Source organism: Notolabrus celidotus, chromosome 5 (assembly GCF_009762535.1).
Source record: "Notolabrus celidotus isolate fNotCel1 chromosome 5, fNotCel1.pri, whole genome shotgun sequence".
NCBI classification, from domain to species: domain Eukaryota; kingdom Metazoa; phylum Chordata; class Actinopteri; order Labriformes; family Labridae; genus Notolabrus; species Notolabrus celidotus.
The window spans coordinates 28,232,437-28,260,342 of record NC_048276.1 but is presented as its reverse complement, the minus strand read 5'-3'; the positions used below and the strand labels follow the sequence as shown (position 1 = coordinate 28,260,342).

At 42.9% G+C, this 27,906-nt stretch overlaps 2 protein-coding genes and 1 long non-coding RNA gene across 6 annotated transcripts; 1 reads left to right on the top strand and 2 right to left on the bottom strand.

Annotated features, from left to right (window-relative positions):
• Window positions 1–7,194, bottom strand: pgap2 (post-GPI attachment to proteins 2). 2 transcript variants are annotated; one of them, XR_004631280.1, is made up of 7 exons: window positions 6,686–7,194; window positions 5,445–5,613; window positions 3,852–4,098; window positions 3,337–3,443; window positions 785–893; window positions 438–697; window positions 5–123 (listed from the first exon to the last, which is right to left on the bottom strand). XR_004631280.1 is itself a non-coding variant. In XM_034683830.1 (6 exons), exons 2-6 carry the CDS (start codon window positions 5,610–5,612, stop codon window positions 567–569), a joined length of 762 nt encoding a protein of 253 aa, XP_034539721.1. In that variant the 5' UTR covers window position 5,613; window positions 6,686–7,194; the 3' UTR covers window positions 1–566. The 2 variants fall into 2 exon arrangements, 1 of the variants encoding a protein (XP_034539721.1); XM_034683830.1 differs by having other exon boundaries at window positions 1–697.
• LOC117812857 lies at window positions 6,171–9,482 on the top strand. Its single transcript, XR_004631281.1, has 2 exons — window positions 6,171–6,388; window positions 9,359–9,482. It is a non-coding gene; the product is annotated as an uncharacterized LOC117812857 (long non-coding RNA).
• On the bottom strand, window positions 8,447–27,884 carry LOC117812855. 3 transcript variants are annotated; one of them, XM_034683828.1, is made up of 13 exons: window positions 27,790–27,884; window positions 27,521–27,646; window positions 24,052–24,087; window positions 20,841–20,898; window positions 19,579–19,668; window positions 18,467–18,545; window positions 18,251–18,386; window positions 14,929–15,040; window positions 12,405–14,787; window positions 11,259–11,726; window positions 10,136–10,341; window positions 9,583–9,694; window positions 8,447–9,402 (listed from the first exon to the last, which is right to left on the bottom strand). In XM_034683828.1, the coding sequence occupies exons 10-13, from the start codon at window positions 11,718–11,720 to the stop codon at window positions 9,229–9,231; spliced, it is 954 nt and encodes a 317-aa protein (XP_034539719.1). In that variant the 5' UTR covers window positions 11,721–11,726; window positions 12,405–14,787; window positions 14,929–15,040; window positions 18,251–18,386; window positions 18,467–18,545; window positions 19,579–19,668; window positions 20,841–20,898; window positions 24,052–24,087; window positions 27,521–27,646; window positions 27,790–27,884; the 3' UTR covers window positions 8,447–9,228. The 3 variants fall into 3 exon arrangements, with proteins under 3 accessions (XP_034539719.1, XP_034539717.1, XP_034539720.1); XM_034683826.1 differs by lacking the exons at window positions 12,405–14,787; window positions 14,929–15,040; window positions 18,251–18,386; ... (4 more) ...; window positions 27,521–27,646; window positions 27,790–27,884 and having other exon boundaries at window positions 11,259–11,848; XM_034683829.1 differs by lacking the exons at window positions 9,583–9,694; window positions 12,405–14,787; window positions 14,929–15,040; ... (5 more) ...; window positions 27,521–27,646; window positions 27,790–27,884 and having other exon boundaries at window positions 9,288–9,402; window positions 11,259–11,848.
• Between the last annotated feature and the right edge of the window lie 22 nt (window positions 27,885–27,906).

Genomic DNA, 27,906 nt, shown 5'->3' with positions numbered 1-27,906 from the left:
AAGATGACACAAATAAATTGTTTTTATTTTTCTTCGATTAATGACCGACAGATTTTCGCTCTTTGTAAGGCTGTAACTGTGACTGGATTTCCTGATGACCGTATTTGGACAAGAGGGTGGATCCTGAAGAGCAGCAAAGAGTAAGAACTTTACTTAGTAAGGCTCAGTTATCAGGTAATGCTTGGGCTAGCCTAGTTAGCTAGAGCCATACTTTGCTTACAAATGTATCCCACTTACCAAGATGTGTTTGTTAAAAGTTCAAGCTAAGGGAAATTTTAACACTTATATTTTGGGGTTCAAATACCTCCCATATCGTCTGTTTCTGTCCTTGTGTGCTTGAAAATGTCATGTCAACGCCGCTAAAACAGATGTTTGTACTCTCTACAGAGCAGTCAGAAGCGCACAGGTGCTTTTGGAATGATAGAGTGTAATCTCACCTGCAGTTAGAATAAAAGGCATCAGTATCAGTTCTCTCATAATGTCCATGACGCCTTTATGAGCTCACATTGCGTGAAATATAAAGTCCAGGCATCCGATTGGAGCGTTTCTCTTCCCCTGTTTACAGATCAGTATCTCTTGCCCTCAGGGGGCGTGGCCACGAGCACCTCTTTGGTCCCAAAATCCCAGAAGGCTGTCATGTGGAAGGCCATGTTCGAGAGGACAACCAGGTACTCACAGAGGGCGAACAGCGTGTAGACTGCGGGACGGAGAGGACAGACAGGAAGTGAACACCTGAGGGCAATCATCATCCTGTAAACCATCAGAGCAGGATGCAAACACTTACCTCCTGACTCACAATACTTGTTGTGGCGTCTGAAGAAATAAGCGGCAGCCCCACAACAGCTGATGTTAAACAGGAAGAGACGCAGCTTCCAGCGGTATGATGTCACTTCCTGAGACAGAAATATAGAGTTTAAACATATTTGATTTACCACAGCAGAGAGACACTCCTGTGATCATTACAGTCAAGTTTTTGTGTATATAGAGTATGTATGACGCTCATGTTCAGCAGGGCGTAAAATTAACTTTTTACCTCATCTGCCATTGGCTAGTGACCTCCAAAAATGTATCCGCCAAAAATATTTTAACCGGCCAAATAAAAAAATCATGCCTTATTTGATTTTAGATAATTATCATACGTTTTTATTATGAAAATCCAACTTAAGCATCACTTAAAGAATACAGTTATGTCAAATAAAATTAGATTATTGCTATTTTATTAGGTTATACTTCATTTATAGGTGACTGCTGCATCATCATGTTTTAGAAATTGGGATGCAACAATTAAAGATTTTGGTGGTACGATTATTGTGAGAGAAATAATCACGGTTTTATGATTATCCCGATTATATGCGTTTAATTTACCAACAGGTTTTGAGGGTCCTTTCCCAGAACATTTAGTGACAAACACGTTATTTGTGTGTCTGGAGTATTCTTATGTAACACTTTGTCATGAAACTGTCTAAAGTGGGAATTATTTATTTTAAAGGATTTATGTCTGCTACTTCCTTAATTAATGTCAAATTTCATATTCTAGAGGATCTAAAGTGTCATTATTCAGGGAAGTTTGAAGTTCAGCTAAACAGTGAGTCAATCTGAAGTCTCTGTCAGCAGACACAAACAGTGACAGCTGACTGATATGAATGATCCCTCCACAGGTTGAACGCGCACTCAGAGATCAGCGTTTTATGTTTCCTTTTCGGACACAGGTGTCATGTGGACGACCTCACCTGTAGAGAATAAAAGAGACGCACTCCGCAGAATGTTTATTTAGTCCCTTTATCTTCTTGTGCAGTTTTGGCAGCACCTTTTCAGCTGCACTGGACTGATTTTAATAAAACGCTGCCAACACATTGTTGTAATGTTGCAGTTAAAAATAAAACAGTGTTCTTCATGAAAACACGTCTGACTCTGCCAGGACATGAGGCGGGACGGAAATGGGCGGAGGACGCTGCCTCACACTTTTTAATGATGGAGAAACTCCGCATAGGTGTCACTCATTTTTAATTTACAAGTTAAACCAAGCATTATGTACCGTCCCTTTTTGACAGACACATTAGAGAAACTCTGTGTAGCGGAGCCTTTACGATTAGATTAACCGTGACACTTTTCGAGGGTCAAAATAGCCTGACAGTCGACAGAAATGGGCGAAAGTATGAAAACAATACCTCACATGCACTACAAAATTTTCCATCGGCCACTGGTGGGTGTGTGTTTTTGTTTTACACGCCAAACTAATTTTTTACCCGCCATTGGCGCTTGGCGGGTGATAAATTTACGCCCTGTGTTCAGTCTTCATTTGGTCCGTCTGATAGCTCTGTAGCAGCTTCAAATGATTTACAGCTCAAACACTCTGTACTGATCTCAGGCTGCTGTCTTTGAAAACACTCATTTCAGCTACTGTCTCTTGAAGGAGCATCAAAGGACTACAGAACACAGCACTCTGGAACCAAGCATTTGGAACTCCCAACAAAGTGATGTTCCTCTAATGGATGTTTTGGACCCTGAAAATTTGTAAAGGACTTAAATAATACCCATCAGCAATGAACAGAGCAGGACGTGTCTGTTTTGTGGATGTTATATTTATTACGCCCTTATAAGGAGATTCACCAATCTGTGATGTCACAAATTGAGCAAATCTCTAGTGACTGTCTTTTAAAGTGTATTTGTTTTCCTTGTTACTTGATATGAAAACTGAACACACTGTCTGTTCCTGTTTCAAACTGACTTGACTTTGTTTTTTAAACTTTAAAATGAATGCCTAAAGGGCGCAGTCTAAGCACGCCCTATATACAGAGGCTGTAATCCTAATTGCACAGGTCGCTGGTTTGACTCCCGGCGGCAACCATATGCTGCATGTCTTCCCCCACTCTCTGCTCCCCATGTTTCCTGTCTCTCTTCAGCTGCTCTATCAATAAAGGCGGTAATGTCCCAAAAAATATAAAAAATAAAGAATATTAAAATGAATTCCTAAGAGGAAGGTCTTCGCATAGACAAGGTTAGAAAATATAAAAGAAGTTATACAGATGTTGACTTTTTTTCTTTTACTGCTAGTGCAACTATTATATTTTATGAAAGGGACAGTTACGTAATTTGATCCATCTAACATCCCGTCCCGATGTTCATCGTTTAATAAATGTCATTTTCGTCTTTTTTTGATCAGCACAACAAACATTGCACCAATCAGACTTGTGGTTTTGTTGCTCAGTAGCACCTTCTGCAGGTGAACACTCAGAACTACATCAACTTTAAACTAATTTTAAGACTCAGTGAGGAAGAACAGTTCATCAGTCAACACGCAAACACACACAGACACACAGACAGTTCTTTGCTTACCTCTGGGTTCACATAGTGTCTCCTGATCACCTGCCACAGTCTGCAGGTAATGAGCATGTGCAGCAGTGAGCTCCCAATGAACACACCGAAAGAATATTTATGAACACCTGCAGACACACACACACACACACACACACACACACACACACACACACACACACACACACACACACACACACACACACACACACACACAGAGTTATTCAGCTTCTTTAAATCCTCTCTGTCTTTTACAGGCTGGATCTTCCTTTCTATCGTTTTTAAAGATGAACTTTAAACCTTGTTAGGGGACAATTGCTGCATCATAAATTCATGAATGTGTTGTTAGTGTAAGAACTTGTCAATCTAATAATAAAAATAATACATGTTTTTATGGTCTTTAATTTTTACCGTTATAATATTTCATTCTTCTAAGAGAAAGGAGTGGATAACTTTCTCAGGTCTGGTATTTGTGTCTAAAAGGACCCGGTAAAAGGACCCGGGTCAGGTGGTCCCTGGCGGTCGGTCTTACTCACTGTAGGTTTCTGTGGACGACACGTATGTGAGCAGCAGCAGGCCGGTGTTTTCGGCGAGGCTGCAGAGGAGAGCGAGGCCGCTCAGCAGCTGCTCCGGCAGCTTCTCAAAGCGGCCGCGGTAGAAGCGGAAGTAGATAGCGGACATCAGGTAGCGCGGCGCAGAGTGCAGGCCGATGCAGCAGCGCCAGACGTAGCGCTCTGGCACCAGGCTGATGGCGGCGCTGATGGACGGGAGGTAGTTTGATACCTGGAGAATGAGGATGGAGATTGTTTTATTCATTTCAGTGTTATTCAAGCTTTGTTAATTATTTACTGATCTGTGTCCTGACCAGATGAAGAGAAGTGAGCACATGGAAGTTATTTGTTATAAGTTATTCTTCTTCTGACCTACAAAGCTCTAAATGGTCAGACACCTTTGTATCTTAAAGAGCTCATAGTGCCCTATGACCCCTCTAGAATGCTACGCTCCCAGCATGCAGCTTGCTCGTCGTACCTAAAATCTCTAAAAGTAGTATGGGAGGTAGAACCTTCAGTTATCAGGTTCCCTTCCTTTGGAATCATCTACCATTCAGGGTCCAGGAGGCAGACACCCTCTCTACTTTTAAGAGTAGGCTTCAAACTTTCCTTTTTGATAAAGCTTATAGTTAGAGCTCTCTCTCTCTCGCTCTCTCGCTCTCTCTCTCTCTCTCTCTCTCTCTCTCTCTCTTAAACTCCTCTATCCCTCTTTCCAACCCCAACTCGGTCGAGTCAGATGTCTGCCTAACATGAGTCTGGTTCTGCTCGAGGTTTCTGCCTGTCAAAGGAAGTTTGTCCTTGCCACTGTAACTTGCTAAATACTGTGAGGTGTAATGCTCATGGTGGATTAAGATGAGATCAGACTGAGTCCTGTTAGTAAGAGGAGACTGGATCTTATCCTGTCTTGATGTTGGGTCTTTGTTTATAATTTAACATAGAGTACGGTCAGACCTTCTTTATTTGTAAAAGCGTCTTGAGATAACGTCTGTTGTGATTCAGCGCTATACAAATAATGATTGATTGATTGATTTATGAAGTGAAACTCTGAAACCAGGCGGGGAATAGATCTGATTGTTGATATGACACAGGGTCTACTTTAAATGGGCCGTTGTTTTTTGTTAATGGTTTGTGCCTGTTGAAGTCAGAGAATACGACTTCAACAATAAATATAAAGGATCACCTCTCTGACATGTCGACAAAAACTGGAAATGTAGAAGCTTCTTAACAGTAGAAGGCATGGTAGAGCTGCTGTTATGGGCCACAGCTGATGGGTGCATATTCCATTTGTCTTATCACAGAGCGCTACACCATGGACTCCGCCCGTGGCCCGTGTGTGAGAGATCGATGAAAGATGACCAAAGTTTCTAACATGTCAAAAATTCATCGATCAGTCAGGAGTAGCTGATCAGGCCGTGACCCCTGATCACTGCACGGCAAAAGAGAGCTGACATTCAGCCCGACCTTAAGAGTCATGTGACTCACACATCAGGTCAGAATCTGCTTCAAATCTTACACAGTGTTCGCCTGGACTCACACTTTCACCGTGAACAGCTTCATTTCAGGTACGTCTGAACTTACTCGGCAGTGTGTGAACGTTGATACTTCAAAGTGGTACACGAGTGAGATGAAGAGGCAGGCGATGAGGCCGGTCAGAGGGAGCAGGACCGTCCCCACGGCAAAGCTGGGGACCTGGACCCTGATGAGGGGCCGGTCCCGGTCCAGGCTGCTGTACGGCCCCTGGAGCATCCTGAACAAACCCCCACAGAGAGGGAAAGACATCAACCAGGTCACATGACTGATTTCCTACAACACACCTGGCATCATCGGAGTGACTCACCTGACGTTTATAAGAACATTTTCCATTGTTAGTCTTTAAGACACACCCATCTCAGGAGTCAGGGTCACACTATAAGACTATTTCCTAACGTTAAATGAAAAGGATTTAGGATACAGAAGCTCCTTCACATGAATCACTGCATCAGTGTGTCATGGAGGTGATCAGCTGGAGCTCTGCTGAGGTGTTACTGAAGCTCAGGTTACTTTGATCACAGCCTCCAGCTGGTCTGTATTTTGGGGTCGGATGTTCCTCTTGATAAATACCTCACAGACTGTCTTTATGGTTCAGGTCAGGTGATCACAGTAACATCATGGTCAGTAAACCATGAGGTGGAAGTTTTAGCTTTGTGGGCTAGTGCTGAGTCGTGCTAGTGCTGAGTCGTGCTAGTAAAGCAAATCAGCATCTTCATGTAGCTCGTGAGCAGATGAAGCATGAAGTGCTCTAAAATCTCCTGGTCGATGCTGTGTTGACTGGTGTTGAGGACCAACACCAGCAGATGACATGCCCCTCCAAACCATCACAGACTTCAGAAACTTCACTCTGGACTTCGAACACCTTGGTCTCTGTGCCTCTCCTCTCTCTTCCTCCAGACTCTAGGACCTTGATTTAGGAATGCAATACTAACTTTCATCTGAAAAGAGGAATTTGGACCACTGAGCAGCAGTCCAGTTCTTTCTATGCCCAGGTAAGACTCTTCTGATGTGGTCTCTGGTTCAGGAGAGTCATAATGTTAAGAATGAACACTGAACACAAGAGCAGAATAAAGAAACCACATGTGAGGAATGTTTTATATCTGAAAATAGCGACTGATTTTGACCTTTTAACATGTATTAAAGGTGTTTTTCGCTCTGGTTATTTGACAGGCGTGTATTTACTTTAGCAGGTAATGCATTCAGGGACATTAGGGACACACAACACTGTGCATGCTAGTAGCTAGCTTTGAAAAGAAGCTGTTGTTTCTGGTTTCGGCGTAAACACTCACCTTTACAGCAGTCCAGACTGCGAGGACCTGGTTCACCTCTTCACGGCCATTCACCCCTCAGATTAGAGTTAATCCAAGACGGCTAATCCTGTGAGCTCAGGTTAGTTTCCACAGATACCCGAGTAACATGTCATAAACAGCAAACGATAGCTTCAAACCTTCGTCAGCTTTCAGGCTGAATGTTGTTTAAAAACTGTTACACAGTTTCTAAGCTTGGTGTGTAACTTCTTAAGGGCTGCTTGGATCCGTTTAATGTCCCGGACATGTTTTAAACGAAGTGTTTAACTGTTGATTTATTGTTTCAGGGTGGAGCACTTTCACCGGCATCAGGCTAGCTGTAGTAATGACGCATTCACGTGCTCTCTGAAAAGCCCGTTTTCCTGAGTTGTACTGTCGTTTTCATCAACTTCGTTGGGATTTTGTTTTTTTACCATTAGGCCGACGTGTGATTTGACCAGCCATACTTCCTCTGAGTACGATGAAGTCAAGTCTCAACAAGACGGGAACAAAAATGTTCAATTTTAAAGTTCCAATTTGTGGTAGCCATGGCTTGTTGCAATAATTCCGACAAAATTTGAATGCAGGATGTGACTAACGACTTCCTGTTGTAACAACCAAAATAAAAGTCTCTGTTAATCCAAACTCAAACCGTGGACATTTAAAAATGGTGGAAAACAAAGTTTTCTACTTTACTTTACTTTAGAGGTTTACTGAAGCTTTGTCTAATATTGATATCTTTTTTAAAAAGACTTTACACAACAATGTTAGCATTACAATATCAAAGCCAAACATCTTTCTAGCATAGCTTGTTTTATGTATTAAAGCTGCTGTTGGTAGGAATGGTGTAAAAATCAGTACTTCTTTTTCTGCTGGGTTTGAAGAAAAGGTCATAATGCCCATTGGTACTCATTGGTAAGTGAAGTATTTTGAGACTATTGCGAAATCTCTGCATTTTCCAATGCCTCTGTATCAAGCAAAGTTATTATTCCCCTTGTTCCCGTTATGACCAGGGGAGAAGCTCCCTCGGCTGGTGGTGAAGCTTTCAGTGGAGTGTCTGCCCCCTGGTGGCTGGCTGCATTATAGGTCAAAAAATCTGTCTCCCCCAAGCAGTCAAACTTTAAAAAATAAATACACGTTGTACGAATGTTTCTCATATCCGTATGCTGTGGTGATATGTAGTTAGTATTTGATTGTTTTGTGTCCAAGGCCTCTTTTTCCTGAAAAGTTTCTTTTCTGTTAGTTATTAGAGTTTAAAAAACAGGGTTTTACTTCCGGGTTTCCTTTGATTCACAGCCGCCGTAGAGGGAAACTTCAAAGGACACACAGCGTCTTGTGACGCTTCGCTGTAGGGCGGAGCTCGTTACAGTGGCTTCACAGGCTCTGGCTGCACAATGGTGGTGCCCAGGAGCGGGATTTTTTGGCTTCAGAACCGTACAACGGGAAGAGGCGGAGCAACGCTGTCCATTTTTATTTACAGTCTATGGTTATGACGGACCAATCCCAGCTAATCTCCAAACCTCTGTCCTGATTGGTTAAGGGACGGCCCCTACTACGTCCTCCGATTGGTTATGAGTCCGGCACTATCATGACTGCACACACCGATCTGTGTTGGGGGGCTCAGAGGAAATCCGGTTGGGAGGGATAGTGTTGACATTCGAAGTCCCTCTCTCTGAACAGATGTTCACTCTATGACTACCAACAGCAGCTTTAATACAAACTCAAACCGTGGACATTTAAAAATGGTGGAAAATAAAGTTTGAATTACTTGTACTTCAGTGGTTTATTGAAGCTTTGCCTAATATTGATACATTTAAAAAAAAAACTGTACACAACAATGTTAGCATTAAAATAGCAAAACCAAACATATTTCCAACATAGCTTGTTTTATATGTATTAACACAATGACATTTAAAACAAGTTAACCTCAACAACTGTAGCAAGGCACTGACAGCTCAGGTAATTCACATAAAGAGAAAAATAGTATACATCAAGAAGTAAAATGAAGACAAACTAACAAAAAAAAATTAAAACATCTCATGATTATTAATCACATTCATCACAAAAAGCCTGTATTTCTCCAGTCTTATCAAGCTGAGGAATTTTACACCACAAGATTAAAATCTTACATTTCCTGAGAGACATTTCATGGGCAAAATAAATAAATAAATAAATAATAGAGAGGAATAATCATCTAGTGCCAGAATATATATATCAAAATATTTGTTATACTTGTAATAATTTAGTCATATTTTTCTGATTTTCTTATATTGATTGGAAGAGGATTAGGGCCATTAAAAAAAGTGTATATGGTTTTTAAATTCTAAGATTGAAGTCAGAATTCTAAATTCTGACTGTTTCTCTCTGAATAAAAAATAATTACATCTTAAAACCTTTTTCTTTTTTGCCCATCAGCCCTCCAAAACATTTTTTTTTTCAATGGCCCTAATCCTCTACGGTATATTTTCTGTACAGGTCTTTTAAAAAGTGTTCCACAGTGCAATTACTCTTAATGCTCAGGACTCAGTATAGAAGTCAATCTTTGGTTAACATTGCTCTTCAGCTCTCTCTAGTGGTGACAGATAGTCAGGCCACAATCTTTTCACAAACTTCTCTGCTTTTGACATGTCATCAAAACGAAGCGACGGTTTGATTCTGAGGTCTCCTTCCTTACAGAGTGTCAGCTTCTCTCTCAGTCGGTTCACGTCAAAGTTCAGCACCTGTGAAGAGAAAAGATTGATGAAGATGATGCAGGGCTGCTGAACGATTGCTGACACAACATTTCAGATACCTGAGAAGGTTGGAGCACACTTTGAATGTTTTTGAAATGTTAGTGTGATTTTGACCAACAGGTAAACTTGAAACCTCTCAGCTGTAAGAGGATCATGTGAGGAAGGTACCTGCTCATCCACATGCAGGACCACAGCAACATGATCCCAAACATAGAAGCTTTGATGTGTGGCTGTTTTCACTTCCAGCTGCTTTTCATCATGTCTGCGGACTAATTCATACCTAATCAATACACACAAAAAAATAATGAATGTGTGACAGTGAACAACCTAACAGGCCACACACAGAAATAGCTTCTGACATGCTAATAAGCTAATGTGAGCATGTGGTCTGTTAGTCCAATTATGCAGACAGACAGACAGACAGCTTTTTTGTCACATGAACATATCTCCAAAAGGCTCCATCAGTACAAACACGGCCCAGAGGTTGAGTTCAAGGATTGAATGAGATGAGGGGACACCTAGCAGGCTCTAGCAGCTCCCACCTGTCACTCAAAGAGGCCAAACCCCTAATCCTACCTCCCTTCAATCCTAATCTAATGTAGGTGAGTTGTATATAGATTAATTAAATAAATACAGTTTTCATGAACAGAGAAATGAGCTACAGAGAGAGTTTTTACCAGTGTCAACAGGCAGAGGGGACATGTGACCCCTGTACATGTACCTGTGAGTCTCACACATGGCTTCAGACCTCCAAAGGAAGCAGCCGTCTTTGTAGCTGCAGACGTAGTTTTGGACGTCAGTCAGCAGTGGATATTTTGAGTACAGCTCCTGATTGGCTGGACTGTGGACCAGCACCACATACATCACTTCCTGTTTGTAGAGGACGGTCCTCAGTGCTCGCATGACTGGCTCGGCTCCGGAGCAGAACTGGAGACAACAAATCAGAGGTCACTGGATAACTCACTCCTCATAGTTACACTTCGTGTTTAGAAAAACAAACATCCTGCTTCATTTTAAGAGCTTCCCTCGCTGATAGTCTGTACTGTAGCGGTGATGTTAAGATTTAAGAACATAGACCTGAGCGGCCTGCCTGGATGTGGTCTTCCTACCACAGTCCAAAAACATGCTCACCAGGTTAATTGGTCACTCTAAATTGCCTGTAGGTGTGAGTGTGAATGGTTGTCTGTCTTTCCATGTTTGCCCTGTGATGGGTCGGCGACCTGTCTTCCGCCCAAAGTCAGCTGGGATTGGCTCCAGCCCCCCATGACCCCGAACGGGATAAGTGGTCAAGATAATGGCTGGATCCTATTTTGTTTGTTTATTCTTTCTTTCTTTCCTTCTTTCTTTCTTTCTTTCTTTCTTTCTTTCTTTCTTTCCTTCTATCCTTCTTCTATTTTTGTAGTCCATGTTAGGTAGACTGTTTTCACACTGCAGACCCCCCTCACATTTGAAAAGTCTGCTCGGCGTTCATGCTCTCAGATCAAAGCTGGATGCTGCTGCTGTCTGTTTCAGTCTTCTACTTCCTCTCAGCTTTGTGACATTTTCCATCGAGGTTGGGGTGAAGTGTTTAAATGACACAGGGATTATTGTTTGGACTCTGTTTTATTGTTTGTTCTACTTTATGTGTAGAACTGGGAACTGAATGGGTGGATGTGATATTGAAGCGTCTCTCTGAATGAAACGTTTGCATGAGGAACTTTCTTTGCTTTGGTTTGGTTTCATTTTCAGAAATGAAAGTGACTCTTCTTTTGTTTTGTTATCTGGTGGGAACATTGATAATTGTTTAGTACCCTGACTTCTTCCTGCTCTTAAAACTTTTTTTCATTTTGATCAACTGGGGGTACCTGGTCTTTGTAGGCCGTCAGCACCTCCTCCAGGGGGAAAGTGAAGCGGTACGAGCCCACCCTGGAGCTCCTCTTGAAGGCCGGGGAGGAGGCAAAGTCCCTCAGAAAGCTCTGCTGGGTCTGGATCTGCTCCTCAGTACGATCTGGGTACGTGGTCTCCAGGAGCCTCCTTTCGGCTGACTCGATCTCCTCTGGACCCACGAACAGACTCCACCACAGCAATGGGCAGGCCCCGGGGTTCATGAAGCCTTTCTTCTTACTGATGCCCCATACACCAGCTTGGTCTGTGTCATGTTTTAGACGAGACACATGAAACTCAGGCCGAGGGTAGGCTGGGATGTATGCTCTGGAGAGGTACTGGTTTTTCAGATCTCTGGCTATGGCTTTCAGGTCCTTCAGCTTCAGGTGGAGTCCTTCTGCGATGTGTTCCTCATGTCCATTTTTGTTGGTTTGTGTTTCCATGCTCGTCTGGAGGACAATGTAAAACATAATAATTGAAAACTAAAGTAAAAATTAAAATAAGTTTTATATGTGATATAAAAAAAGAGGAATGAAAAGTTTCCCTTCCTGTAAACAAAAGTGGCCTTTGTGCTCTGAAAGCAGGACAGCTGTGCAGCAAAGATAAAACACGCCCACTTCCCTGTTATGATAGTCAGACGTCACTGAGTTCATAAGTCATGTGATAAACAGGCAAGACTCGGGACATGGTTTCACTTACAAACGCTCATCCTGTCCTCTCACACACTGCTGGAATTATTCTCCTTCTTTTACCTCTGTCTAAAGTTCAGTACAGTCTGTGTTTCTGTGTGCAGTCACAGCGTTATCATGAACAATAATGATAAATTAATAGGACATAAAACACTTGAGATACATACAGCTTCCTTTTGAATGCACTTTAAACTTATTTTCCACATACCTTTGTGGTAGTATCTGTAGTGTTTGTGTTTGTAGAGTTACAGAGCAGCTTTAAGGGAACAACATGAAAACAGTTCATCACATAAATGACTCAAACTGGTCTCAGTTAATCCGTCAGTCACACTTTATTGGTTTGTGTGAAGCAGATTGTAGATCAAAACATTTAAACAGAGCGACTCGCTAACAACAAATTAATCATTCAAAGAGCAAAGAAATGAAAGAAGATCTCACCAGCAGACTGAGAAATCAACCAGCCAATAAAAAAATCAGTGATCTCCTAATGTTTAAAGCTCAAAGAAAAAAGAAGCTGATGAAAGATCTCATCAGTAACAGAGCGGACACTACACAGACCCCCAATTCAAACAAGTGAGAGGCTTTATCTTTGGGTACAACATAATCACAAAGTGCGCACAAGATAAAAGCTTATTCCAACATGAAATTATATTGTGTGTCACAGTATCACATTTTCACCGGGCAAGTCAAAGTAAGTCGGATTGTTTTAACCTTTAGAGAAGAGATTGCCTCATAAACGGTTGTTTTTGATGCTGTTTTTTTTTTTTTTAATTTTTACCACCTTGTGTTTAAGCTACATTATTTCCTGTTCTGTAAAAATATGCTTTTATTTTGAAATGAAATATACATTACTTACAGTGAGTTACAAAACTGAGTGAAGACAGTTAGAAGAACAGATAGAACGTAAAACCAGGCACAGGCTCTGACGTTGTTTTTGGATTCACAATAAGTCTTTGAACATCAGTTTAAAAAGTCTGACCATCTCTCAGAGGGTGGCTACAACTAGCTAGCTAGCTACTGCTGCTTATTCTTCGTCTTCCCTACATTTGATTGCAGTTGGCAGCCTGTAAAGAGAACCACTATCACACCTTTCTACGAACTGATTAGTTACGTGGTATGGTTGGGTGTATGTATGCTTATTTTCAGCATATCAGCATACATACACCCAACATTTTAATCTCTGGGACTTCAGGGGCTCCATAAGATCCAGAGACAAACATAGAAGATAAAACTTTTAGGCCTGATTGGATCCGATCCGCTAAGTCCAACGTAGGACTTCCACCAGATCCGTGTCTGGTCCGTCTCCGATCCATTGTGGTCCGGCTCCATGCTCTCTCGTCCGTCAACACCCACTGGCTGCCTTTTTCAGAATGCAGCATGGGGCATGACCTTCAGACAGCGGGAGTAATGAGACCAAGGTTTTCCCACGGTAATTACTGAATCAACGATTATCCTCCTCCTTTCCCCATCCATGTTGTCTTTATGGGCCTCTGAAGACCTCTGACCTGTTGACTCCAGGCCTGTCTCTGCTGATCATGACAGTTTATTGTTGTAGTTAAACGAAGTACGATCTGATGATAACACGGTTTCATTCTGAAAATTAACCGGATGTTTACATGTTGTTTTGGTGCCTGACTTCCTGTCCCGCTCCATCTGCTCTGTGCTTATTAAAATAGAGGTCTTATGTATCTGATCCAGAGGGCTCCGACCTCCTGGATCATAGGCACAGCCAGAATACAATGGAGTGGATCCAGTGGGAGTTAACACATTGACTAGAATAAAAAATCAGATCCAGTGTCGTGACGGATTGGACATGGAGTGGACATGGATCTGGTGGAATTTGGCTGTAATAAAAGACAACGTCTGGTTCACAAAGGGTAAAATGCTGCCAACAAGCTGCCAGTGCTGTTTGCACGCATTCAAATGTGCCTTATACATTAATTTAGGATACAATTGCCTAACCTCTGAACCTTGCTTCCACTTTGCCAACATCAGCACTAACAGGCACGCACAGGAAGAGTGTCATTTTTACGGTCTGCTGAAACCCCGCAGGAACTTTATGCAGTATTCACACTCAAGTTATCACACTCAAACTTTTAAACCATCATGACAACTATTCCAACTCTGTCCTAAAAACAAAATATCTATACACAGGGTCAGTAAATAAAGCTTTGAAGTTATTATTATTATAATCAGGGGTTGAACCAGTCTGAGGCTGTCAGAAGCTCAACTCCGCCATATACAGGCAAACTTTAGCACATGCATGAAACTCCATTGGAATGAGAGAGTGTAGAGAGAGTGTAGAGAGAGTGTAGAGATGCTAATGGCTCATCTCCATAATCAGATGCAAAACAAGAGCAAACTGCACAGAGCTGCAGAACGTTATGGAAGTTTTTTCACTTGAATTTCATTAAAGCAACATGCTTTGTGAATTGGACCTTGAGTCACGGCAGGTAGCAGGAGCAAATTATGTAAAATGTATGATGCTATTAGCAGCAGCAACCCCTACCAGCGGATTTACCCCTCTAACCCTTTATATACTCAAACATACACCAAGAAGAAGACCAAAGTACAAAAATATATAGACAGTTGAAAATGAAAACAAACTCCAGATGAAAAGGTAAAATACCTCAAGGTGACGCTGTAACAATCAAGAACACTTATACAGCTGTGTTTATGAAGTAGTTTCTAAGTGCTGGAATGGCTATCAGCGGCATATACAAATGCACCAATCAGAACTCTCAGCTGCCTTCCTGACGTCCTGATGACAATGATGACGGCTGATGTTGATTCTTGTAATGTGAAGAGGCAGCTTCTGGTTCTGGTTGTGCAGACAGATATATTGAAATGTGCAATGTGAGATAAACAATGTGCATACATTAAATCACACAATAGCTCCCAATGAGGGATGTTTCAACATATAGAATAATCAAGTGTGAATGTGATGGTGCTGGTGTTTCACCTGTTAAACGCAGCTGGCGGTGAAGTGCATGTATTTGTAGGTGTTTGGACACGGGTCTCCTCCCATCTCTTCATTGTCTACATAGATGTAGCACAGTGCCCTGTTGTTACACCTGAAAGAGATCACAGATGTTTTATTCCTTTAAGTTGCTCTGTAAACTTTCATAAATGGTTAACTATAAGACCTTCTCCTGAACCTGGACAACGAGGACTAAACCAGGTATCAACATCCCCTCAAGAACAACCAAACCTCACTGAGGAACTCTACAACCAATCTCCACAAAGAACCACCTTAAAAAACACAGATATTTCAGCAAGTACCACCAGCACCTCATCACTGACAATCAGGACTGCATCACACACCACTTAACCCTCTTTATCTCAGCAACTACCAGAATCTCATCAAGGACTACTGAGCTGCACCAAGCACCTCCAGAACCTCCTCATCAGAACAAGTAGAACTAGGTTAAGTAAGGACCTCTAGAACCACATCAAGAACCACCTGAACCAGGGGCGCCAGTTTGACCTAGTGGTTAAGTCGCACATCTCATATATGGAGGCTATAGTCCTCGAGCAGGCCCCTTCCTCACATCTCACTCCACACTCTTACCCTGTTTCCTGCTCTATCCACAGTCCTGTTCTCTCTGAACCTCAACAATGACTACTGAACTGCAACTTCAAAGACAACCAGGTCTAGGTCAAAAAGGACCACAAGAACCACCCAGAGAGCCCTCAATAATCACCAAGGACCTCTAGAACCTCATCAAGGAATAACAAGACTGTGTTACACACCTCTAGAGCCTCCTCATCAAGATTTTAAATCAAGGGCAGCTTGGATTAGGAATTCTATAACCTCTAGACACCTCCCAAAAAACACCAAAACGTCATCAAGGATCACCAGGGCCACATAAAAGACCAATGAACTGCATCAAGCATGTTTAGAACCTTCTTATCAGGAACATTATCAAATAAATGATGGACAAATACAAACAAGGATCACTTGAGAATCTCCAAAACCTCACCAAGGTGCTCTAAAATCTCATTAAGGACTACTGCACTGCATCAAGTACCTTTTTAATCTCTCCATTAAGATCCAGAAGGACTACAACAGGTACTAAAATGACAAGCACATCTAAATCCTGTTCCACTAGAACCTCATTAGGAACTCCTGAATTGCATTAAGCACCTCTACAGTATTCTCTTTCTTTTTTCTTTTCTTTCTTTCCTCTTGTCTGCATATATATTTCTGGTTTGTGCCATGTTTGTCACAACCTGTCAAATATTAATGCAATTTATTCTTGCAGCAAAAGAAAAGAAAGAAAACATTTTTCTTTTGTGCTTGTGACTGTGTGCATGCGACCATCACCATCCCTCTTAGAACTCTGGCCTATCTTTTATTGACAGCTAATATCATGTTCTGTAAAAGAGGGCCTGCACACCTAGGTGGACCAAAAAAAATAAAATAAAAGAAAGTAAAAGAAAGATTACACAAAGATATACAAAGGGACAGGGAAAGAGAAGGAGAGAGAGACCTAAGACACTTAGATGGAGAGGGACCATCTCACCAAGACGCCAAAAAACCTGTGCGGTGATACTAATTAAGCAACCCTTAGTGTCCACAATCATTACTGAAGCTTGGGTCGCAGAGGGTTGCCGCCGTGCTGTGTTCTATTTGTGTAACAAGACCACCACTGGTGCAGATGATACCACTTGGGTCAGATCAGCCGAGCGGTTCAGCCCAGCACCCGGGCCACAAGAACAGTCAGGCCGAAGGACCCAACGCACCACGGGAGACCCAGGCCAGGGGAGAGCCGTAGCGCACTACTGCACCACAATCTGACCCCCCCCCCCCCCCCCCCCCCCCGTTATAAAACCAGTCCACCCAACCCGCACCCCCAACCCTATGTCTTTACCTGTATCTAGTGAGGTGCATTAAAATAGGGGGGGTGGAAGGGAGGCAGGAGAGGGGGGGAGAGCCTCAGTGCACTAATGCACCATCATCTGCCCCTCCCCCCTGTATAAAACCATCCAGCACCCCCAACCCTATTGTCTTTTTTCGTCTAACTGTTCTGTAGTGCGTTAAAAGAGGCAAGGCCTGCCTGCGGCATGCCCACTTCAGGGGGCCCTAGGGTGGTGGCACTCCAGCAGTCCCCAACCCCCCCAGCCCCACCCACCAGCCCCCCCACCCCGCGGTGGACAAGGTCCACAGCTGCACGGCAGGGTGTAGTACCCGACCCGAGATCCCCCCCAGTATCACACAGGGAGGCAGGGAGCCCACAGCCAGGGAGGGGAACCCAGCACCACGTGATGCCCCATTCCAACCCCCGCCGCAGGCCGCACGGGCACGGGCAGAGTAGACGCAGCCGGCTAGAGGAGGGCCAAAACCAACCCAGGGAGACCAGAAGGGAAAGGCAGGCCAATGAATGGACCCTTCCCCTGCCCTCATGCTCTTTTTTTTGCTTAAGATATTTTAAGATTCTGTCAATTGGAATGGGGTCATCCGGCGAGTTAACAATGCTATTTAGGATTGGGGTCACTATAGATTGTAGTTGTATGTACTCTAAAAAGTTTGGGGTGATACTAAATTTCTGGACTAGTTTGGTGAGGCTGATGAGAGTGTTTTCCTCCGTAATGTGCTGAAGGTGCGTGATGCCCTTTTTCACCCAGTTGGGGAAGTGGAGTGGTTTCTTTTTAAAAGAGAAATCAGGGTTTTTCCAGATGGGAGAGCGGAGGGATGGGGCAATTTGTTGAGACTTTGTGATTTTAACAGCTTTCCACCAAGCTTTGAGAGTCGTTGCTATTGTTATACTTTTGAAACACTGGTGTTGTTTTATATTTTGTGTGATAAATGGAAGGTCGGCTAGTTGAAGGTCCCCACAGAGTGCTTGTTCTGTATCCAGCCAGGAGGATTTACATTTGCTGTGCCATTGTATCAAATATTTCAATTAGTAGTATTCTCATCAAGGATAACCAAGACAATGACAATAAAGGACCACAAAAAAAAAAAAACAGTAGAAGAACCACCAAAAACTCATTGCAGACCACCAGAACTTCATCCAGAACCCCAAGGAATGCATCATGCTCATCTAGAATATCCTTTTCAAAAGACTTATCAGTTACAACTAGGACTGAGATGAACAGGGACCACTAGAAACCTCCCCAAAACACCAAAACCTCATCAAGGACTGCTGCCCTGCATCGAACACCTTAAGAACATCTTTATCCAGGACCTTATCAAGAATTTCCTCACAGATCCCTGGATGCTCATACAGGAACATTTCAGTATTCCCACAGATCTCTTCACAATAATCAAGAAGTCTTACATATCCCTCAAGATCGGAGTGACGTCACGCTTGCAGTTGGTATTTGTTTTTTTCCTGTACATGTTGAGGGTCAGGCATTCATAAACATTCTGACGACCATAGAAAGCTGATTCTATCCGGATCCTCTCTCCAATCGCTATAAAGAGGCAGACAAGCAGTGATATAACAAACAGTTAGACTGAAAAATAAAACATGATGGCTGTGAGTGACACTTACGACATCGGAACTGGCCAAGTTTTCCCTCACAGATGGTAATGTCAAACTTAGAGGAAGTAGAGGAAGTACCTAGTGCGTTCTGGAGGAAGGGTGGTTTAAAGTAGAATGGGGATATTGGTTGAAACACTGGTCTTCTTATGCATGGACACATTCCTAATCTGAGTCTGATAAAAAGAAACAGTTTGTAGCGAATCATAATCCTTAATTTGTCTCTGTTTGACAGTTTTGGTTTGGTGCCGAGGGGAACTATTTCTTTGGTGTTTAACTTTGATGTTTTTTTGAAAGGAAGCTTTGATTGGTTTCCAAAGGGACACTTAGATTTTTTGCTGCTGTGAACAGTTGGGTTGTTGCTGTGGAAATGTTTGAGTTTATTGCTGATGGTAATTTTTTTGCCAACGCACCTCCTTGTTTTCTTTCTGAGGGGAACTTCTTTGTTAATGCTCCTAAAGGAAACTGTTGGCCTAATGCTGGTGAAACTTACTTGTTTATGAATTATGTTTACTCTTTTGTTATGGGTGGTAGGACTTTTTGTTTTTGTCTTGTTACTGGGGCGACATTTTGTTTTTTTGCTGATGGTAACTGACACTCTTTTGCTCAGAGGACGTTTAGCATTTTTCTTGTCAGGAACGTTTTTGGTTTTTTTTCTGAAAGGACACTTCGGTTTGTTGCTAGAGGTAGCTGCCCAATTTCTTCTTAGAGGATATTTCTTTTTTACACCAGTGGAAACACTTCCAGGGGGAACTTTTTTGTTGTTCCTGAAGGGACATTTTGATTTCTTTCGGACAGGTACTTTTCGGTTGTTACTGAGGGTACACTTTGGTTTGTTGATGATAGTAGCTGCCCAATTTTTGCTAATAGAACATTTGTTTTTTTGCCTTACAGGAACTTTTGGGTGCTTGCTGATGGAGCATTTTGTTTTTTTCTTGATGGAAAGTTTTTTCTTGTTGCTTAAGGGACACTTTGGTTTGTTCCTATTTGGAATTTGTGTTTTTTTGTTGTTTCTGAGAGCTGTTGGTTCGTTCCTGATGGGAACCTTCCAGTGGCTGGTCAATGGCAGCTGTTTCTGCAAATTGTTGGTGCTGGCACGTTTTGGTTTGATGCCAAAGGGATACTTTTGTTTTCTGCTGATGGAAGCGAGTGGGGTGTTGCTGAAGGAAACTCTTGGTTGCCGGTTGTCCAAAGGTGTTGGTTTGGTTTCTCCACTATGAGGGAAATAAAAAATGGAAAGTTGAGGCATAGAGTGTTAAATATTCAAAGCAAAACTTTTTTTTTTCATTTGAATTTCATGTCAGTAGTATTTACTTTATTCTGGGGCATTTAATAAGCCATGTGTTGAATCTAACCCAAAGTAAACATACACAGAGAAGGTATAAATGTTGCATCCCTCTTAAATAACCTGATTTCTAAAAGGGGAGTTTCACTTCTTAGTTCAGGTTTTAGCCTATGTTGGCTGAAGATCTTAGGCTGTTGTAGAAAAGATAAACTTCAAGTGGAAAAAATGTATTTCCCATGAAGACAAGGCCTGTAGCTGGTCAGATGGTCTGCTAGTATTCTGATGGTATTTGAAGATTTTAAGGGGCACAACTTGAAAATGTAAAATATTCTTTGTCACTTTGTAGCGTCTGAAAAACATTTGGTTATGATCTTAATGAAGTCTAAAGTCAGTTTTTAAAATAATGGAAATGTATTATACACTGCGTTAAAATATGCATACAAGGTTGAATTATATACTCTGTGTTTAAAACTATGATAATCTATATACTCTGTGTTAAAACAATCCTGTATGTTTGAATTACTGTGTGTCAGAAACTAACGTAAGCTTGAAGCGTGGTCACAAAGACAGGTGCAGGAGCATGAACACAGAAAAACAAGAGCTGCAGTCGTCCAGCATAGACACAGAAAAACTCCAGAACAAACATGGCGAGCTTGTTGTAGAAGCAGTCCAATGTGAAGTGGTTGGCACAAAAAACAACTGAAGCCGATGTTGATAAAAATTAAAAGCATTCACTGTTGATGTTGCAATACTGGTGCTGAGACAGAATAGAGACATTTGTGTCATTTTTTGCAACCAACAACAAAATGGGTGGCATGTCTAAGCTTTGACATCTTGATTCTGCATCATCGGAGCAAAACCACAACAGTGAAGGAGGAAAAGGACTGCTGTAGAAGTGGGAGTGGCTTTGCATGCATGGGTCAAAATTATACACATAACTATGTTTATGATTTTATTCTGAAAACCACACAAGAAGTGAAGAGTAGCAAACAATGTTGACCTTTGAGTGCTGCATCTCTAGTGTTCACATGTCAACAAAAACAGATGCCTGATTGATATTTCAGTAATTCAAAGAAACGTAAAAGTTGCACATTGTCTTACCCTGTGCTACCCTCTGATGATGACGATGGTGAAGAAGCCGACTCACAGTTGGATTCACCTTGAGTGCACATGAATAAAAACATCCTTTATATAAGGGTTACAGGTCAGAACAGTCTACAGGTCAGCACAGTCTACAGGTCAGAACAGTCTACAGGTCAGCACAGTCAACAGGTCAGCACAGTCAACAGGTCAGCACAGTCAACAGATCAGCACAGTCAACAGATCAGCACAGTTTCAAGGTCAGGACAGTCTACAGGTCAGCACAGTCAACAGGTCAGCACAGTCAACAGGTCAGCACAGTTTCAAGGTCAGCACAGTCTACAGGTCATCACAGTCAAGAGGTCAGCACAGTCAAGAGGTCAGCACAGTCAACAGGTCAGCACAGTCAAGAGGTCAGCACAGTCAACAGGTCAGCACAGTCAAGAGGTCAGCACAGTCAACAGGTCAGCACAGTCAACAGGTCAACAGGCCAGCAAAGTCTACAGGTCAGTACAGTCAACAGGTCAGCAGTCTACAGGTCAGCACAGACTACAAGGCAGCACAGTCAACAGATCAGAACAGTCTACAGGTCAGCACAGTCTACAGGTCAGCACAGTCAAGAGGTCAGCACAGTCTACAGGTCAGCACAGTCTACAGATCAGCACAGTCAACAGGCCAGCACAGTCAACAGGTCAGCACAGTCAACAGGCCAGCACAGTCAACAGGTCAGCACAGTCAAGAGGTCAGCACAGTCAACAGATCAGAACAGTCTACAGGTCAGCACAGTCTACAGGTCAGCACAGTCAAGAGGTCAGCACAGTCTACAGGTCAGCACAGTCTACAGGTCAGCACAGTCAACAGGCCAGCACAGTCAACAGGTCAGCACAGTCAACAGGCCAGCACAGTCAACAGGTCAGCACAGTCAACAGGTCAGCACAGTCTACAGGTCAGTACAGTCAACAGGTCAGCAGTCTACAGGTCAGCACAGACTACAAGGCAGCACAGTCAACAGATCAGAACAGTCTACAGGTCAGCATAGTCTACAGGTCAGCACAGTCAAGAGGTCAGCACAGTCTACAGGTCAGGACAGTCTACAGGTCAGCACAGTCAACAGGTCAGGACAGTCTACAGGTCAGCACAGTCTACAGGTCAGCACAGTCAACAGGTCAGCACAGTTTCAAGGTCAGCACAGTCTACAGGTCATCACAGTCAAGAGGTCAGCACAGTCAAGAGGTCAGCACAGTCAACAGGTCAGCACAGTCAAGAGGTCAGCACAGTCAACAGGTCAGCACAGTCAAGAGGTCAGCACAGTCAACAGGTCAGCACAGTCAACAGGTCAACAGGCCAGCAAAGTCTACAGGTCAGTACAGTCAACAGGTCAGCAGTCTACAGGTCAGCACAGACTACAAGGCAGCACAGTCAACAGATCAGAACAGTCTACAGGTCAGCACAGTCTACAGGTCAGCACAGTCAAGAGGTCAGCACAGTCTACAGGTCAGCACAGTCTACAGATCAGCACAGTCAACAGGCCAGCACAGTCAACAGGTCAGCACAGTCAACAGGCCAGCACAGTCAACAGGTCAGCACAGTCAAGAGGTCAGCACAGTCAACAGATCAGAACAGTCTACAGGTCAGCACAGTCTACAGGTCAGCACAGTCAAGAGGTCAGCACAGTCTGCAGGTCAGCACAGTCTACAGGTCAGCACAGTCAACAGGCCAGCACAGTCAACAGGTCAGCACAGTCAACAGGCCAGCACAGTCAACAGGTCAGCACAGTCAACAGGTCAGCACAGTCTACAGGTCAGTACAGTCAACAGGTCAGCAGTCTACAGGTCAGCACAGACTACAAGGCAGCACAGTCAACAGATCAGAACAGTCTACAGGTCAGCATAGTCTACAGGTCAGCACAGTCAAGAGGTCAGCACAGTCTACAGGTCAGGACAGTCTACAGGTCAGCACAGTCAACAGGTCAGGACAGTCTACAGGTCAGCACAGTCTACAGGTCAGCACAGTCAACAGGTCAGCACAGTTTCAAGGTCAGCACAGTCTACAGGTCATCACAGTCAAGAGGTCAGCACAGTCTACAGGTCATCACAGTCAAGAGGTCAGCACAGTCAAGAGGTCAGCACAGTCAAGAGGTCAGCACAGTCAACAGGTCAACAGGCCAGCAAAGTCTACAGGTCAGTACAGTCAACAGGTCAGCACAGTCAACAGGTCAACAGGCCAGCAAAGTCTACAGGTCAGTACAGTCAACAGGTCAGCAGTCTACAGGTCAGCACAGACTACAAGGCAGCACAGTCAACAGATCAGAACAGTCTACAGGTCAGCACAGTCTACAGGTCAGCACAGTCAAGAGGTCAGCACAGTCTACAGGTCAGCACAGTCTACAGGTCAGCACAGTCAACAGGCCAGCACAGTCAACAGGTCAGCACAGTCAACAGGTCAGCACAGTCAACAGGCCAGCACAGTCTACAGGTCATCACAGTCTACAGGTCAGTACAGTCAACAGATCAGAACAGTCTACAGGTCAGCACAGTCTACAGGTCAGCACAGTCAACAGGTCAGCACAGTCTACAGGTCAGAACAGTCTACAGGTCAGCACAGTCTACAGGTCAGCACAGTCAACAGGCCAGCACAGTCTACAGGTCATCACAGTCTACAGGTCAGTACAGTCAACAGATCAGAACAGTCTACAAGTCAGCAGTCTACAGGTCAGCACAGTCTACAGGTCAGAACAGTCTACTGGTCAGAAAAGTCAACAAGTCAGCACAGTCAACAGGTCAGCACAGTCAACAGGTCAGCACAGTCTACAGGTCAGAACAGTCTACAGGTCAGAACAGTCTACAGGTCAGCACAGTCTACAGGTCAGAACAGTCTACAGGTCAGAACAGTCTACAGGTCAGCACAGTCTACAGGTCAGAACAGTCTACAGGTCAGCACAGTCTACAGGTCAGCAAAGTCTACAGGTCAGCACAGTCTACAGGTCAGCACAGTCTACATGTGACCTGTATTTGGATTTTAAAGTTTGACTCATGTCCCATCTGTTGACATGGAAGAGGAGGAATTTATGAGACTGCAGCCAGGGGGAGCTCTACATGTTTGGACCTCACTTTTGGAGATACATTGAGTGTTTGTTTTTTGTGACAGAGAGGATCACCTGACTCATTCTCTGAACACCTGATGTATAAACATGTAAGTGTGAGAACTTATACACTGATGAATCAATACTCACCAGTTTCTGAAAGCAGGATGAGCACGACAACTAGACCTAAAAAACAAGCAAAGAGACTGGCTCCCATCAAAATACTCTTAAGCAAGGCACATACCCTAAATTAACATGGCAGCCACTTTACTACAAGAACATGTTCAGGGCTGGCCTGTACTTTAAGAGAAGAACACACATTTTAAATTCATTAAATCAGACAGACAACAGCTAACTTTGGTTATCAGCCACTTTCTAGCTAACATCAAAACTGAAAAATCATTGACATTGAAAATGTCCTGTCTTTCCCTCTCTCTTCTCTGTCTGCCTGTCACTTAATTTAACGCTTCCTGTTCCATTAAAGTTACTAACCATAGACCTGAGCTACCTTGTCTCGTAGGTTCCTCCGAATCTCTGCCATAGACGGCCTGCTGCTGTGAACGTGCCATACTCCAGCTGATACAAATACTACTATCTGTTTCACCACTATCACCACTCTCTCTCTTCATCTCCCTCTATCCCTCTTTCCAACCCTCACTTGTTCGAGGCAGATGGCTGTCTGCCATGAGTCTGGTCCGGCTGGAGGTTTCTGCCTGTTGAAGTTTGTCCTTGCCACTGTAACTTGCTAAATGCTGCAAAGTGCTCTGCTTATGGTGGATTAATTTAAGATCAGACTGAGTCCAACTTGTGAGATGAGACTGGATCTTATCCTGTTTTGATGTTGGGTCTTTGTTAATGATAGAATATAGAGTACGGTCTCGACCTGCTCTGTTTGGAAAGAGTTCTCAAATAACATTTGTTGTGATTTGGTTCTATATGAATAAAGATTGATTGATTGATTGATTGATCCTGCACAATGGCTTTAACAGACTCTGGGCTCACTTGGGCAGCATCATACGACAATAAATGGAGCGCCGCCTGCAAGCTAGTTCAGGCAGACAACTCGAGTTTGCTCATTCATACTGACACATTCACCTTCTCTATCAGCTGATCTCAACATCCTCATTCAATGGTCTATTTAAGCTGCAAGTCTCACTGTCTCTGCCTCTGCTTTGCCAGTGCTCCTGCTGTCCTGGGGTCTCATTTATAAAGGTTGCTTACGCACAAAACGGGGCCTGAAATTGGCATACGCCAGTTTTCACGCCAAGTTTGTGATTTATAAAAAACAAACTTGACGTGAAAATGTGACTACCGGTAAGCAAACTCTGACCCAGGCGTACGTACAGTTTAGAGGCAGGGGGAAATTGGCGACGCAGTTGGTGAGAGGGAGAACTGAAGTCAGATTATATTTTGATGCCTTTTACACATTTCATTCATTGAATAACAACATATTAACAGACCCGCGTCACCATCATCACTAAAATCTACATATTCTATTTGTACGTGTGTTTGTTGTGAGTCGTTTCCAATAAGCTGTCATTAAAAGATAAAAGCGTGACTTAAAGTTCATCAAATATTTAATAAGCTTTGTCTCACCGTCACATTTCTCCAGTTTCTCCAAGTGTAGAGGAAACACATGGGCCGTATCCTAACGTGTTCGTCGGGAGGTAAAACCAAAGTAACATCAGAAGACGTAAATAAGCTGCCGAGCAAAGTGACAGTCATGTTTTCAATGTTTCTAACGCTGTGCAGAGCCACGGAGTGTAAGTAAACTTTAAATAAAAACTGCTGTACGACGCACGCGGAGCGCAGAGACACAGTGATGGCTGCCACACACACTGATCACATCTTCATCACCTGCATGTGTTTACTGTGTTAAAGAGAAAAGTGTGGAGTAAAGCCATGCCCGGTTCTCACAGTTATCATCTTACATATCATCATAATCAGTCAAAGCACAGGCCAAACTGCACGGGATGAAACCAACGCATTAAAACTTATATTCACGGATCAAACTTCTGTCAGATAATATCAGAGAGAGGAGATCTCTGAAGGACATGAGCTCTCTGTAATGTGAAATAAAAGTGTGTGTCCTGTAAACATGAAACACTGCAGTGAGACCCGTGCATAATGATGAATGATGGATGCTCTGGCACTACTGACGGATACATGAATGCTGCAGCGACGTGGAGTCACTCAATATATTTATTTTTATTTGTATTTCTTTTGTGTCCCTCCTGTTGTAAGAAATGAACAATGCGTGCTCTCTGACCTCCGCTTCATTCACGAGGATCATGGTTTTGTGTGTCAGAAACCTTATTTCCTCTGTCTTCCTCTCTGTTGTTGCCTAGATTCACCGTGAGAACCTTTGATCTTCCGGCTCATTTGTATGCATGTTCATTCATAAAGCTCTTTGCATTGACCGTATATGGTTGAATGTGGGCGTGAAAAGGGCGGAATAAGAGGCTGATCTACGTGCACATATCTCCAGGTGGTTTGTGATTTTTAAAGGGAACATTGCGTAAAGTTTGCGTGCGAATGGTTTTATAAATCAGAATTCTTTTTGCCGCACGCCATTTCCGGGTTTTCGGAGTACGTACTCTTTTAGTAGGGATTCTACGCACTCTTTTATAAATGAGACCCCTGCTCAGTGCTGTGTGAAAATTTCATACCCACCTCCTCACCGGCATCCACCTGCGGGCTCCGAGGGGAGTTAGTCCTATCTCATTACTCCTAAATGTCTGCATTTAAATAATCTACGAGGAGTAATGAAGTTCGGAGCCCATACGCCAAACACAATACTGTATGCTGCAATAAACTTTATCGTAAGTAAACGTGAGTTGTCTGACTGAACTTCCCTTGTTTATTGATTTATAATCTTATTTAATAACAATACAGAAGGTTGTCAGTGTGAACACACAATCACGATGTGATTAAGGTCTAAAAATAGTATTTGCTAACATGCTACTTTGTCCCTTTCAGTCGATATGAGCTTAAATTTTTTTTTTTAATTTTTGAAAATTTGAATTTTTAACACAACATGAATGAAAAAAAAACGTGATGAATCAAGATCAACCAATCTGTTGATTGATTGGGATTTACAAAGTCTCTCATCTGACAGCCCTAATTATGATAAATATTAGCTATGAAGTGATTTTAAGAGTTCTCAAAGACACTAATAATTTACAATGGTCTCATTACAATGATAGAAGTATCAAAACTGTCACATCAAAATTTTTAGAATGAACAAAATTCAAGATAAAGAACAGCATGAATTAAAATATGGAGCTGTAATGTTTCTCTTACACCACCTCACACCAAACATTGAGGTGTTGTTTAACAAATATTTCCTCACCTCGAGGCGGCGGACTTGTTCTCAGCTGCCTGTTTCTGCCCCTAACCGCCACACCTGTTCATAACTTTATCGTACCCAAACAGACCAGCAGCTCTTATATTCAGAGAGGTAAAGTTCCTCTTTTATCAGGGTAGGGTGGTGTGTTTATAACATCATCAGCGCTCTCTCTCTCTGTATGGATCCTTTCTGTAATGTTGTCATATCAACCTGTCCAGGACTGAGGTACACTAACCCTCAGAGGTTTAAATCAAATACAAACATACTCACAGGACAGCAGAGTCCCCTTAAAACGGACCATCTCTGGTCTGTAGTTCAGCTCCACTTTGGGTTTTTACTCTCAAGTCATCGGAGATGCAGTCCAAGTTCCTCTAGCTGCCTTGAATGTGCTTTAGTCTTCGGTGTGTGACAAGTTTAACAAATTAAATATGAGAGGACAAACAAGTCATAAACAAGGCTGTTTGAGTAAAACACATGACTGGAGGGGAGGCACACAGGTTAGTGTTTACATCTGCTAACAGCAATAACGGGGCCTTTACCTTTAACAGCTGCAGAGCTATAGAAGGGGAAGAAATGGGCTTCCATAACCTCTACTACATGAAACTATTTTGAATGAAATACAGACCGTACATGAGTCTGTGTGTATTAAAACTATC

Bases quoted from the DNA above. Each gene is read 5' to 3' on its own strand.
- LOC117812855 (XM_034683826.1), bottom strand. From the start codon at position 11,747: ATGTTTTACATTGTCCTCCAGACGAGCATGGAAACACAAACCAACAAA. The intron at 9,695-10,135 runs GTACATGTACAG...TGTATTGATTAG, and splicing joins GCCATGTGTGAGACTCACAG to GTATGAATTAGTCCGCAGAC. The intron at 9,403-9,582 runs GTACCTTCCTCA...TTCTCTTCACAG, and splicing joins TCCTGCATGTGGATGAGCAG to GTGCTGAACTTTGACGTGAA.
- pgap2 (XM_034683830.1), bottom strand. From the start codon at position 5,612: ATGCTCCAGGGGCCGTACAGCAGCCTGGACCGGGACCGGCCCCTCATC. The intron at 3,444-3,851 runs GTGAGTAAGACC...GTGTGTCTGCAG, and splicing joins GTCGTCCACAGAAACCTACA to GTGTTCATAAATATTCTTTC. The intron at 894-3,336 runs GTAAGCAAAGAA...TTTCTGTCTCAG, and splicing joins GACACTATGTGAACCCAGAG to GAAGTGACATCATACCGCTG.